General features: G+C 53.1%; 3 protein-coding genes across 6 annotated transcripts in view; 2 read left to right on the top strand and 1 right to left on the bottom strand.

The window, feature by feature from the left end:
• LOC147223121 (serrate RNA effector molecule homolog) overlaps positions 1-174 on the top strand; it is a 6055-nt gene extending 5881 nt beyond the window's left edge. For all 3 annotated transcript variants that reach the window (XM_086165435.1, XM_086165437.1, XM_086165436.1), the window contains one exon: positions 1-174. This exon is cut by the window's left edge and continues 126 nt beyond it. The gene's annotated coding sequence lies outside the window, so the exon portion shown is untranslated.
• Positions 175-984: 810 nt separating this feature from the next.
• On the bottom strand, positions 985-2422 carry cyb5d1 (cytochrome b5 domain containing 1). Of its 2 annotated transcripts, XM_086165441.1 has the most exons (4): positions 2163-2422; positions 1913-1989; positions 1625-1843; positions 985-1222 (listed from the first exon to the last, which is right to left on the bottom strand). In XM_086165441.1, the coding sequence occupies exons 1-4, from the start codon at positions 2290-2292 to the stop codon at positions 992-994; spliced, it is 657 nt and encodes a 218-aa protein (XP_086021567.1). In that variant the 5' UTR covers positions 2293-2422; the 3' UTR covers positions 985-991. The 2 variants fall into 2 exon arrangements, with proteins under 2 accessions (XP_086021567.1, XP_086021566.1); XM_086165440.1 differs by having other exon boundaries at positions 1625-1989.
• A 526-nt stretch (positions 2423-2948) lies between these two features.
• On the top strand, positions 2949-10611 carry plod3 (procollagen-lysine, 2-oxoglutarate 5-dioxygenase 3). Its single transcript, XM_086165439.1, has 18 exons — positions 2949-3116; positions 4267-4358; positions 4453-4589; positions 4784-4947; positions 5143-5255; positions 5495-5558; positions 5685-5782; positions 5857-5952; positions 6042-6173; positions 6237-6358; positions 6657-6761; positions 8366-8491; positions 8582-8723; positions 8825-8938; positions 9005-9181; positions 9255-9401; positions 9572-9697; positions 9947-10611. Exons 1-18 carry the CDS (start codon positions 3029-3031, stop codon positions 10100-10102), a joined length of 2199 nt encoding a protein of 732 aa, XP_086021565.1. The 5' UTR covers positions 2949-3028; the 3' UTR covers positions 10103-10611.
• Positions 10612-13875: the final 3264 nt, after the last annotated feature.

The raw sequence follows: 13875 nt of genomic DNA, 5'->3' as shown, positions 1-13875 counted from the left end.
TCCAGCCATCTGTAGTCCATTTTATAGACTGTGTGTGTGTGTGTGTGTGTGTGTGTGTGTGTGTGTGTGTGTGTTTGTGTGTGTGTGTGAGTTAGTCAGGAGGACCAGTGTTACTGCCTATTACTACACAATATAATATGTTCTTATTTCCAATAAAAAAAAAATCAATAGGAATATGACAGCATCCTCTGTGTTTCCATGGTAACCACTGTTGCGATCCCCCTCAGGTGTTAGACGATGTTTGAGGGGGATGAGTTCTTGACAGCAGTTCACAGGCTGAAGCCAGGATCTGCTTCCTCCAGCTGATTAGAGAAGGTCCAGTCCACGCCTGGAACCTTCATGTTCAGCAGGACATCTGGGATGGAAGTGCATGTTCTCTGTTAGAGCCCTGTCCATTTGCACCTGTCCAAGACTGGTCCATCAACAAATGGGTCATGGTCCATTGTCCAGATCTCACATTCCCTGGTGATGTAACCATCTTCAGTTCTGCCGGGTCCAGGTGGACCATTGATCATCTCTTGATTGCACATGATCCTGTACCAGAGCGCCTCTACAGGTGTAGAACGGTCTCAGCCCACTCTGGGTGTAAGGTGGGGGGCAGGCTCTCCTCTCATAACCACCTCACAGGTCCTTATGGGACCAGACCTGATCTTCTCCAAGCCTTCTGAGGAACCTTCAAGATTACATGTCAGATCTTTGCCAGCTTGATTAATTGATTGACGATTCTTCGGGAAGAGCCCGCTCCTGTCAGTCAGTCAGTTGGTCCTGTGCATAGTCACTTCATAAAGTTGGCTGACAAGCCTCAGTTGAGATGATTGAAATCGAATGAGCTTTATTGAAGGAGATCCAGCTGGTCCTCAGAAGAGGACACAGACACTCATATTTGTTCATGAAACTGCTATGACCGGCTCTGGCGGTGGCTGGCCTTGTGACCAGAAAACAGGACCAAGCTTAGACGCCTGCTGTAGCGTGTCAGCTGTTAGGTCAGAAGTCAGCCCTCGGTGAGGTCGTCGTTGAAGTGCAGCAGGATGGCGGGGGTGAAGAGGTCGTGGTCGAGACGTAGCTCCTGGAGGCGGAGGTCGTCGTCCAGCACGCCGTTCTCGGTGAGCGTCCTGTTCATGTCCAATGTCTCGCCGCCGTGTTTCCATGTGTAGCTGCTGGCGTGGGAGTTGAAGCGCTCGTAACGGTGACGGATTTCCGCCAGGGTCTCCTCGCAGCACACCTGGGACAATGCTAGCACATTAGCTTACTCCAGCCTCCAACGTGCGTGCGCACATACACGCACATACATCCCTCATCATGCTCACTGTCAGCCCGACCGGTTGAGACAGAGGGGCGCTCACACGGAACCGAGATCTGTTCCAGGTTCCTCCCTGCGGTCTCCAGGTAATTGGGCCTGGAGAACCTCGGTCCGACGGCTGTGGTAAAGACCTGCTCCACAGAGCCTCGGCTGACTAGTCTGACTTGACAAGAACAGCAGTCGCCTAGCAAGAAACCTGGGAGGCCAGTAGCGCATTGGCTTAGTCTCCAGCTTCAATCAGAAGTAAAGCTAGCGATCAGATCGCCGGATGCCTGAGGGACGAGGAGCAGGCTAGGCTAGGCTAGGTTAGGCTAACGGGCTCACCTCCAGCTGTGTCTCCTGTGATGTCAAAGTGTTGACCACGCGGACCCAGCGCGTCTTGGCGGTCAGCAGGCCCACCTCATAGCGGCAGTCCTTCCACCAGGGGGGGCCCAGGTCTCCGGCCCAGTCGGAGCGGGGGCCGGCAGGGGGCACGTGCAGGAACCGACCCCGGGGGGTGTAGTAGGTGACACAGCTGGTCAGGGGGTGGACGAAGGTCCGCAGCTGGGGACGGAGGTGCCCGGATGAGTGTGTGTGTGTGAGCGGGGGCATGCAGCCGGCAAGGTCACTCACGTCTTTGGTCTCGGGATCGAACCAGCTGCTGATGTCCCTCCCGGCCGCCTCCATGATGGGCAGCAGCAAGGCATCTCCTGCCAACAGCAGCACATCGTCACATCTCTGTCCTCCTCAAGGACATGCCAGAAGCAGGAAGGACTTCAGAACATGGTGAACACAAACCGCAGGGAACCCTGGTTCTCCTGCCTGGGATCAGGTGGCCACCATGAGCAGCAGACCAGAGGCAGCGGTTGGAGCCCCCGCTCACCTTGATGCTGCAGCATCAGCGGGGTGAGGTCGCAGACCCTGCCCAGGAAGGACACCCACAGGTCGGCCGCCGTGTTGTGGGCCGCCACCTCTGCGGGGGTGAAGAAGCGCGGCCTCCTCTCGGGCTCCATCGTCCTCCTTGTCTACCTTCTCCTCTATGTCCTTCCTCCTATAGCTTCTCCTTCCCCTCTAAGTCCCTCCTTTACCTTCTCCTTCTCTTCCTCTGTCCTCCCCGTCTACCTTCTCTTGTATGGTCCTCATCCGTCGGCTTCGCCTTGTTGCAACGTTACCTTGGCAACCGCTTTCTGACGTCACACGTAGACGTCGAAGGGCCGCGCGTTCCCACGTCGTGTACGCGCTTATGAACGTGACGCCTCCGGGATGTCACGCACACAAACGCGCACGCAGTCGATGAAACGCGTGTTGATTTCCGGGTTCTAATTGACAACAAGCGTGTCCTGAAACGTTATCGATTGATAATCGATACGTGCGTTCCCCACCGATCTCCGGCCAATCGGATCGCAGAGCCGTGGATCCGCGGCTCGTCCCCGCATCCTGTGACGTGGCAGATGTTTCTCTCCAACTTTCCCCAACTTTCCACCCAAATCCCGGCCCTGAAATCACAGCCTCGTCCTCCCATCTGTCCACCTCTGATTGGCTGAGCCCGCATCCAGAGACCGCGCTGATTGGTTGTGCGTCGCCAACAGGCGTTCTGATTGGTTGGCGCTCGGTTCTGGGCGGCGCTGCGCCGTGGCCCCTGTTGACATATTTCATCTTGTCCCGGGGGTCCTCGCTATCGCGATACTTGGTGTCCGGAAGTCCGGACGGAGTGGCGGCCGTGGGTGCGAAGCCTTCGACGCGGTGACGATGTCTCCTCTCCTCGGCGTCCTGAGCCTCCTCAGCCTTGCTCTCCTCCGGAGCTGCGTGGCGGCGGACCAGCGGAGGTTCTCTCCAGGTAAGGCCGCCCGAGGACTCTTCTGCCCGGCGAGACAGGCCGCCATGACCCGCCGCTGCTGCCGGAGCTCCGGAGCTCCTCGGGCCGCCCCGGGTCCCCCCTGGCCCCCCGGGTTACCCGGTCCCCCCGGCCCCGGAGCGTATCCTCATCTCTCCGTGGCTTAACGTCCGTCCTTCCGCGGAGCCCCTAACCCGGACCGGCAAGGAGTCACCGGCGCCTCAAGTGCGTACTTTCATCGGACGAGCGAACTGTGATCGATCGAAACTCCCCCCGAGATCCACGTCCCAGACGGGACCTGCCGGGGGGGGGGGGGGGAATACCGACGTGGAGGCTGCCAGGAAGTGTCTGTTTGGACACACACACACACACACACACACACACACACACACACACACACACACACACACACAGCTGGGGGCGGAGGCCTGCCCGCTGAAGAGTTGAAATAGGCCAGACCCCCCCTCAGAAAAGAGTGGAGTGTGTGTCTGTGTGGGTTGTTACGGTAACAGCCGTAGAAAATCCTGTAATGCTATTGATCGGGTTGATCGGAAGTTGCTGGTCCCCGGAGATTAGTGGGTGAATCCCCAGCATGAACAGGAAAGACCGCTCGGTGGTGGGACCGAACCGGGACCGTCTTCAATGGGTGGCCGTGGGCAGGGTGGAGGAACTGGGAGCTATCCTGGACAACCACCACCACCAGCTGTGGCTGATGTGCGGCTTCGACAACCTCATTACCTCACCCACTCACTTGCATTGTATAATTCATATTCATATTTATTTTTGAGATTATAACTGATACGCTGCTGTGACAAAGGAATTTCCCCCTTGGGGATCGATAAAGTTTATCTTATGAAGGAGGCACCAGAAGCCCTCACTCAGTGACATGGAGTCTGCTGAAGGTTTGGATGGAGGCAGTGATTGGCTGAAGGTTTGGATGGAGGCAGGTGATTGGCTGAAGTGACCCATAAAGAGAACAGTGGAAGGAGAAGAAGCCCAAAGTGTCTTCATGTCCAGAAACAGGTTTCTGTGCTGGAGCTAAAGATGGGAGATGGAAGTGAAGGCCTCAGGGACCTTCTGGGACCTCTGGGGACCCCCTGGGCCTGGCTTTGAGAATCTGAACAGTGATCTCAACCTTCTGCATGTCTTGTAGAAAACCTGCTGGTTGTCACCGCGGCAACAGAGGAGACCGATGGCTTCAAACGCTTTATGAGGACGGCCAGAGAGTTCAACTACACCGTGAAGGTGAGTCACAACCAGGAGGAGGACAAGGGTGGTGGTGATGAAGGTGATGGTGGTGATTATGATGTTGGTATTGATGGTGGTTCCTCACGTGCAGATCCTTGGTTTGGGCGAGGAGTGGCAAGGGGGAGACGTGGCTCGGACCGTGGGTGGAGGCCAGAAAGTCCGGTGGTTGAAGAAAGAGCTCCTCAAACATGCAGACAAGGAGGATCTGGTCATCCTGTTCGTCGACAGGTACTCTTCGTCTTCATCTTCATCAGGTTGATACCAGGAGTCTGGTCCTCCTAATCAGCCTGAGTCTCTGTAGTTCTTCTGTCCCTGGAGAACATGCCTCCTCCCGATCTCCTGGACACACACACACACACACACACACACACACGCACTCACAAACACACCATCTCTGTTAACCTGCCGCGTCTCTATTCCAGTTATGATGTGATCTTTGCGTCCGGCCCAGAGGAGCTTCTGAGGAAGTTCACCCGACTGGGCCACCGGGTGGTCTTCTCTGCTGAGGGCTTCTGCTGGCCTGACCAGAGGTTAGCCTCCAGGTACCCCACTGTGAGCTCTGGGAAGAGGTTCCTCAACTCTGGAGGTGGGTCTCCGTTCTCAGCCCAGGAACCGACATCACCCACCTGAGGTCAGCCTCTGAAGGCGCCATCCAATCTGAGCTGTTGTGTGTGTGTGTGTGTGTGTGTGTGTGTGTGTGTGTGTGTGTGTGTGTGTGTGTGCGCGTGTGTGTGCATGTGCGTGCGCGTGCGTGTGTGCGTGTGCGCGTGTGCGCGCACAGGCTTCATGGGTTTGGCTCCAGATGTCAGTGCCATAGTCCAGCAGTGGAAATACAAAGACAATGATGACGACCAGCTCTTCTACACTCAAATCTACCTGGACAAGAAGCAGAGGGTACGAACATCTGCTCTGCTGGAGGTGTTCCTCATCTCGGATGGAACTCTCCATCTAGGGAGGAACCTTCCATATCAGGAGGAATGTTCCAACTCAGGAGGAATGCTCCACCCTAGATAGAATGCTCCATCCAGGATGGATCGCTTCATCTGCGATGGTCCACTAACCATCTAACTGGCATTGGAGGGAACCCCTCCTCTCTTACGCCTCCAGAGTGAAAGGACTTTTCTTCTTCTCAGACCAAGTACAACATGACCCTGGACCATCGCTCCAGGATCTTCCAGAATCTCAATGGAGCTGTTGGTAAGACAATGTCTCTCTCTTTCACACACACACACACACACACACACACACACACACACACACACACACACACACACCCTCTGCCAGAAAAGTTCTCATGGAATCCCCACCTGAATGTCCTCTTAGATGAAGTGGTCCTGAAGTTTGAGAAGGCGAAGGTCAGGGCGAGGAACGTGGCCTACGACACACTCCCTGTGATCATCCATGGGAACGGACCCACCAAGGTGCAGACTTGTTGCAGCCCCTGCCCGTGCTGAGGGACTGAGGCTCATGTTCTTGTGACGTTCTTCTCTCCCAGCTGCAGCTCAACTACCTGGGGAACTACGTGCCCACAGCGTGGACCTACGAGGGCGGGTGCGGCGTCTGCGACCACGAACTGCTCTTTTTCCAGGACGTAGGTTGCACGCTCCTCGGGTTCCTTAGTTTCCCTAGGCTCCTCAGACTCCCGTCCTCGACCCGCTGTCTCACCCTGCCTGTCTCCAGGAGGAGGAGATGCCGCTGGTCTACCTGGCCGTGTTCATTGAGCACCCGACGCCCTTCATGGATGAGTTCCTGGACCGGCTGACCACCATGAACTACCCTCTGGACAGGATCCGCCTCTTCATCCACAACAATGTACGACACACACACACACACACACATTGTCCTGTCCTCCTCTTACCTTCTGCGTTGGTCCAGGTGGTGTACCATGAGCGCCACGTCCAGAGCTTCTGGCAGCGTCACAAGTCCCTGTTCCCCAACGCCCTGGTGGTGGGACCTGAGGAGAACCTGCAGGAGGCCCAGGCCCGCAGCATGGCCGTGTGAGTGGAGGACCTGGACCTAGACCAGGATCTTGACCATCTGTAACTTTGTTTGTTTGTTTGTTTGTGTGCGTGTGTGCGCCCCAGCTCGCTGTGAGCCTAGACCAGGATCTGGACCATCTGTAACTTTGTTTGTTTTTTTGTTTGTTTTTTTGTTTGTTTGTTTGTTTGTTTGTGTTTGTGTGTGTGTGTGTGTGTGTGTGTGTGTGTGTGTGTGTGTGTGTGTGTGTGTGTGTGTGTGTGTGTGTGTGTGTGTGTGTGTGTGTGTGTGTGTGTGTGTGCGTGTGCGCGCGCGCAGCGAGGCCTGCCAGAAGGATCCAGACTGTGACTATTACTTCAGCGTGGACTCAGATGTTGCATTGACTAACCCAGACACCCTGAGGATCCTGATCGAGGAGAACAAGTACGTGTCCTCCTCCATGGAGAAGACCTTCTGGTCTACTCCTTCTCATAGTACTATCTCTTCACAGTGCGTACTCCCCCCCCCCCCCACACACACTCCTGTCAAAGTACTCTTAACACCTCACAGCCTTCTGATGACCTACCGTATCTGTCGGATTATAAGTCGCACCAGCCAAAAATGCATACTAAAGAACCAAAAAAACATATATAAGCCGCACTGGAGTATAAGTTGCATTTTTGGGGGAAATTTGTTTGATAAAATTCAACACCTAGAATAGACATTTCATTTTGAAAGGCAATTTAAAATAAAAATAGAATAGATAACAACAGGCTGAATAAGTATAGCCTAGCATAGCCTATATGACGCATAAACAACCAACTGAGAACGTGCCTGCTAGGCTATGCTAATGTAACATATTAGGGCAAGAATCATTCAAATAACTATAGCATATAGCACATGCAACAACCAAACAATCTGTGTCACTCTTAATCACTAAATCCAACGAAATCTACTTCTTCGGTGTTACTTCTGAACAACTCTGCCAACTCCGATGGTAGACAATGCGCCGCTTCCTCTTCTAACGGTACCTTGCTTACGTCAGAGTCATCGTCACTTGCGGTTCCAAATAATCCAGCCTTTTTGAATCCTGACAGGATGGCGTCCTTGCTCTGATAGAGAGGCGATTGCGTTGCATGAAGCGGTAACACCAGGAAGGTCCTCCCGCACAGTCATTTATATTCATCTCCTTGGCAACTACCTAGATGTGAAGACACAACTGTCCTGTTGACAATCCTCTCCCGGCAGCACGTTGTTCAAGCACCAAGTGTGAACTCGTTTCTCTAGCCCTGGCCAGCTAGCTGTTAGCCCGCGATAAGCTTTTTTAGTTTTCTTCATTTCAGTAAGAGTAACCTCTGCTTTTCGCCAGTCCCTCACAAGTTTCTCACTAACTTCAAACTTTCTTTCTGCTGCTCGATCGCCATTTTTGGCTTCATATTTCACTACTTCCGGCTTGTAACCTGCAGAATATTATTTTCTTTTCGGTGCCATTTTTGTTCAGCCCTTCTCAGTTGTTTTTGTAAGTTACCGTGAATGTTGAAATTATCAATTTTCATAGGTACAGAAGTAGCAGGTAGCATCTTTTTTCACAACGCACTTCTGCCATGATCCCCCCCTGCTGAATTTTGATGTGTGTGTGTGTGTGTGTGTGTGTGAGAGCGAGTGTGTGTGAGTGTGACAATCGCTGATATATTAAAGACCCACATGCAGACACACACACATCAGAGCAAGAGAGCTCAATTATCTCAGACATAAGTCGCTTCAGAGTATAAGTCGCAAGTCGCACCCCCGGACAAAATATGAAAAAAACTGCGACTTGTAGTCCGAAAAATTCGGTATGTTCTGTTCATCTAACTGGTGTTCTGAGGTCCTCTGAGGTTGTCCTCTGAGTTGGCTACATTGAGGCTGTCCTCTAAGGTCCCTCTGAGGGGGTCTCTGTGGTTGTCTCTTTGAGGGTGGCGCTTTAAGTTTGTTCCTCTGGGATCCGTCTGAGGTCTCTCAGAGGTTATTCCTCAGATGGATATGTGTTTCTAACCCTAACCCTCCAGGCAGGTCATCGCCCCGGTGCTGTCCAAACACGGGAAGCTGTGGAGCAACTTCTGGGGAGCCCTGAGTCCTGAAGGCTACTACTCCCGCTCAGAGGACTACATCGAGATCGTCCAGGGGAAGAGAATGTGAGTAGCAGCCAGCGGCGTCCTGGATGCTGACCGACTGGTGGCCTGACCGTGTGTTTGCGTGTGTGTGCGTGCGTGTGTGCGTTCCAGAGGCGTGTGGAACGTGCCCTACATCTCGCAGGCTTACCTGCTGAGAGGCAGTCTGCTGCGCTCCAAGCTGAAGCAAGTGGACCTCTACTTGGACGAGGACATGGACCCGGACATGGTGTTCTGCAGGAGGATCAGAGACCAGGTTCCCATCACGACACACTGTGACCTTCAGCTCTCCTCCACGTGAACTTCTCACTACAATAGCGGCAGCTGACCCATATCCTTGGGATCTTCTGTCCCCAGGGCGTCTTCATGTTCGTCTCCAACCGTGACGAGTTTGGTCGTCTGGTATCATCGGCCAACTTCAACACCTCCAGGCTGCACCCCGACATGTGGCAGATTTTCGACAACCCGGTGGTCAGTCAGGAGAAGATGTGAGCGTGGTGGAGGTTTCCTTCTCGGGCTGAAGGTGTGTCTCTGCAGGACTGGAAGGAGAAGTATGTTCACGAGAATTACTCGAGGATCTTTGAGGATGAGAAGACCTTCGTGGAGCAACCGTGTCCCGACGTGTACTGGTTCCCCGCCTTCTCCGAGAAGATGTGCGATCATATGGTGGAGACCATGGAGGCCCACGGCCAGTGGTCCGGAGGCTCTCACAAGGTGAGTTGTCAGTCGGAGGTCCGTCTGAACTCTAGGTGGAGAACATCTCAGGATCTAAGCCGTGTTTGTCCAGGATGAGCGTTTGGCCGGCGGCTACGAGAACGTTCCCACGGTGGACATCCACATGAACCAGGTGGGATTCGAGAAGGAGTGGCTCAAGTTCCTCAAGGAGTTCATCGTCCCCGTCACCGAGAAGCTTTACCCCGGATACTACCCCAAGGTAGGGCTGCTGCATGCTGCCCCCGCACCTGCCCCACCTCACACCTGCTGCCTCCACACCTGCTGCCCGCCCTATACCCACCCCCCCTTGACCCTCCCTGCTGCCTGAGACCTCGTTCCTCCTTCTCCTCCTCCTCACCTCCCCCCCCCCCCCCGCTCCTCCACCTGCAGGCCCAGGCTATCATGAACTTTGTGGTCCGTTACCGTCCTGATGAGCAGCCTGCTCTTCGTCCCCACCACGACTCCTCCACCTTCACCATCAACATCGCCCTAAACAGCAAGGGCATGGACTACGAGGTACCAGGAGATACCCGCAGCCGCCAGTCACAGGCCGGGCTCAGGTGCTAATACCAGGTGTGTGTGTGTGTGTGTGTGTGTGTGTGTGTGTGTGTGTGTGTGTGTGTGTGTGTGTGTGTGTGTGTGTGTGTGTGTGTGTGTGTGTGTGTGTGTGTGTGTGTGTGTGTGTGTGTGTGTGTGTGTGTGCGTGTGTGTGTGTGTGTGCGCGTGTGTGTGCGCGCGTGCGTGTGCGTGCGCGTGTGTGTGTAGGGTGGAGGCTGCAGGTTCCTGCGTTATGACTGCAAGGTGGAGTCTCCCAGGAAGGGCTGGTCCTTCATGCACCCTGGACGCCTGACCCACTACCACGAGGGGCTGCCCACCACCAGGGGGACCCGCTACATCATGGTGTCCTTCGTGGACCCCTAACAATACCCCGCTACCACACACATGCATATACACACACAAAGCGTAGGAACGCGATGCAGAAACATGTGGAAGTGCGTTTGCTCCTGAGTGTTTCTGATTGGACGCCTAAGGTCACATGGCTCATGGGCCTTTCACGTTATTTCTCGATGTCGTAGCCTGACATTTGAAAAACAGCCTCTTTACGAACAATATCATCACCGTGTTGCCTTTTATCGTCACACTGACCTGAACCTATGCAAAGTGTGTGTGTGTTTGTGTGCGTGTGTGTGATCAGAAGAGACTGTAACTGTCAACTGTGAGGTTCAACCTTCAGGGGCGCCACCATCATTTATGAAAGCGCTAGAGATCTTTAGATGTCCATTGTTACTGGGAGAGCGTTGGTCTCCGTCGGTGGAAACCCTGCGTCTCCAGGTCAACGTGTTTCCAGAGACGACTCCAGGCCGGCTTTGTACAAACTGCATTAAATTATTTCAGTTGTGGGGTTTTAATAAATGATTTTGTCTGGTAAACCTAAGGCTCCGCGGTGTGTCTCCAGCGATTTGTGCCCTGGAGGTGTGGAACCATCACCTGTACAGGTTGGACTGAGGGTTCTCAGAATCAGAAAAAACTTTATTTGTCCCCGAGGGGCAATTGGGGCAATTCTGATGAAGGATTGGAAGTTTTTCCTTCCACTCTGTCTGTAATCTGCACATGTGATTGTAGCGGGTCGTGGTCCTGCGGACGCTTCACCGACCCGAGGGCGGAACTGGAACATCTCAAAAGAGATGGTATTTCAATTTTCAAATCACATATTCCACACATCTGTTATTTATTTTGCTCAAGTTCCATTGTTCTCCAGATTTGTACCAGAGACCATCAGATTTAAAAATGTCCCGGTTAAAAGGCCAAGTGTCAAGGAGAGCCTCCCGGTGACCAGGTGGTCAAGTCCGTCCTGAGGCACTGGCCTAAGTGCCCAACCCGGCCACTGGGCATCGCCGTTGTAATATCGGGAGTTGGACGGACGTTGCTTTTCGTCTCACTGGACACCGTACGCCAGTGAGGTCTGCTCCTCTGGAGTCCGATGCAACCTCAGGGGGCCTAATGTCCCTGAGCCGGTCTCAAGCAGCAACCGTTGCGGAGGGTTGTGTCAGGAAGGGTGTCCGGTATAAATCTCGTGCCAAAGCCAAATATGCAAATTGACCTACAAACCTCATATCGAATCAGAGGAGGCTCAGGTTAACAGCAACTGCCAATGGTCCTGATGAACTACAGGGTACCAGTGGGACTTGGGCTACTGCGGGTGGAAGAAGGCAGGTTCTGAAGCAGAAAGAGAAGAGGAAAGGCCAGAGTGAGAGGAGATGGATGATGGATGATGAGATGAGGGATGGAAAAGATGCAGAGAAGGAATGTAAAGATACTGAGTCCAAGAAACCAGCTGGAAAGGTTGCGAGGCTAGACGTTTAGGAGCGGGTCTTAAGTTGTACTATCATGGTCCTGATGGAGAAGGAGTCCTCTTGGAGGAATTTGAGGAAAGTTCCAGAGGAGCAAAGAAGGTCAGATAGACTGATGAGTCTGGAGCTGGAAGCCGAAGGTGTGAAGTTGTCGGTGCCCATGAACCACAGGTGGGATGGGAGAAGGAGAACTTCTGGAGTGAGTTAGATGAAGTGATGCAGAATATCTCCAGGGGCGAGAGTGGCCATTGGTGCACACGTCGCAGGAGAAAGGTGATGAAGAAGTAGTGGGCAGGTTTGGTCTCCAGGATAGAGTTACATCTTGAAAATAAACTGCTGACAGAACAAGGTTTTCAGGACACTGCAGACTCAGGACGTGTGTTTGTCCAAATCTGCTGAAAATGTTTACCTCGACTCCTTCCATACTCTCCGAGGCGTCCAATTTTTTTCCAGAACTACAGCTTCTTCAAGTCCCTGTTTCAATCTGCTGGTGTGGAAATATCAGTGAAGAGCTCTGTCTCAGGCAGGGTCGCACAGTGGTCAGCTCTTCTGCTTCACAGCAAGGAGGAGGCTGGTTTGATTCCTGTATGTTCTCCCCACCTCTGCATGGGTCTCCTCATACAATCCACAAACATGATCTGAGGCCCTGAGAACGACTGGTCCAGGGCGTAGTCCCAGGAGCGTTCCTCTGGCCTGTACCCATCCCAGTCGGCCAGGTGCTCAAGTTGACCCCGGCGGCGTTGAGATTGGAGGATCTGGCGGACTACATGGATGGGACCCTCATCCAGGAGGAGAGGCCATGGAGGAGGCACAGCAACCCCAGGGTCTGCAGAGGATGAAGATTCAGGTGAGTAACAAGGTTTAAACAGAGACACATGAAACACTGGGTGAATTTTATACTCAGGTGGGAGCTGAAGGCGAAAGGTAACGGGATTGATCCGGTGGGAGATCATGAAGGGACCGATATATCTCGGCCTGAGTTTTTTGCAGGGGTGTTTCATCTGAAGATCCTGTGTCGAGAGCCACACTTTCTGCCCCACTGCATGAGTAGGGGCCTGTACTCTGTGAGCATCAGCACAGCGGCGGCGAGCCCCTTTGCAAATGTTGGCGGGCTCTGGCCCACACTCTCACTCTCCTTGAACCACTGATCGACTGCAGGGACTTCTGAAGATTCTCCTGTCCAGGGAAACATGGGTGGTTGGTGGCTGAGCACGCACTGGAATGTGTCGACCCGGTGGTTGGCTGCCGGAGGGAATTCTGAGCATATTCTGCCCAGGGAAGGAATTGACTCCAGTTTGCAGGGTGGCGCTGGCAGTAAGTTCGGAGGAAGCGGCATACCTCTTGGATCTTGCGTTCTGTTTGTCTATTGGTCTTTGGATGTAACCAGATGACAAGCTCACGGTCACCCCCAGTAGGCGAAGGAAGGCACGCCAAAACCTGGATGAACTGTGGTCCTCGGTCAGAAACAATGTCCTCCGGCAGTCCAAAGTTCCGGAAGACCTGGGTGAAGAGGGCTTCTGCTGTCTCCAGTGCTGTAGGAACTCCTTTCATGGGGATCAATTTGCATGCCTTTGAGAAACGATCCATGACCACTAGGATGCTCGTAGATACATTGGGGGGGGGTCTGTGGGATAATCAATGGCGAGATGGGACCAGGGTCTATTTGGAATTGGCAAGGGTTCCGGCTTCCCTGCTGGTAGGTAACGAGGGGTTTTTGCCATGGCACAATCGGAGCATTGGCTGACAAATCTTTGGATGTCTCGACATACCTGGCCACCTGTATGTGTGTTGAAGACTTGCTGTCTACATAAGATAAGAGATAAGATAAGAACAACTTTATTAATCTCGAAGGAAATTGTGCCAGAGTTACAGAAAAAACAACAGTAATAAATAATAAAAAGAAAAAGGCAGAATTAGAAATAAAAATGAGCTATAAACTATAAAGTGTCTCAGTGAAACTATAAAGTGAAACTATAAAGTGTCTTAGTAAACAACAATAAATAGAAAGTGTTTTTTGTCATGTCAGGTCAGATTTTATTTAGAAAGCGTCAAAGTGTCTCGTGATACTTTCCATGTAGAGCAGGTCTGAACCGCACTCTTTAAAAATGTTAAAATAAATTGGGTACATTTTGTCACGAGGGTTAGGGGTTAGTATAAGAGTGATGATAAGGATAAGGGTTATGTGGAATCCGTCAGCGGTTGGTTGACGCCGCTGGGAGCCATAAAGGTCTTCACTTCCTCCTGGTTCCCGTCGGGCAACGTGCACGCTAAGAGAACGGCGGGACGGAGAATACCGGGGACGCGAGCCGTCCGGACCGCCCTAAACTAAGCCCCGCGGTTCGG

This window comes from Fistularia commersonii, chromosome 19 (assembly GCF_037954325.1).
Source record: "Fistularia commersonii isolate RoL2024-O1a breed Wild chromosome 19, RoL_Fcom_v1.0, whole genome shotgun sequence".
NCBI classification, from domain to species: Eukaryota; Metazoa; Chordata; class Actinopteri; order Syngnathiformes; family Fistulariidae; genus Fistularia; species Fistularia commersonii.
This window is presented reverse-complemented; position numbering and strand designations above follow the sequence as displayed.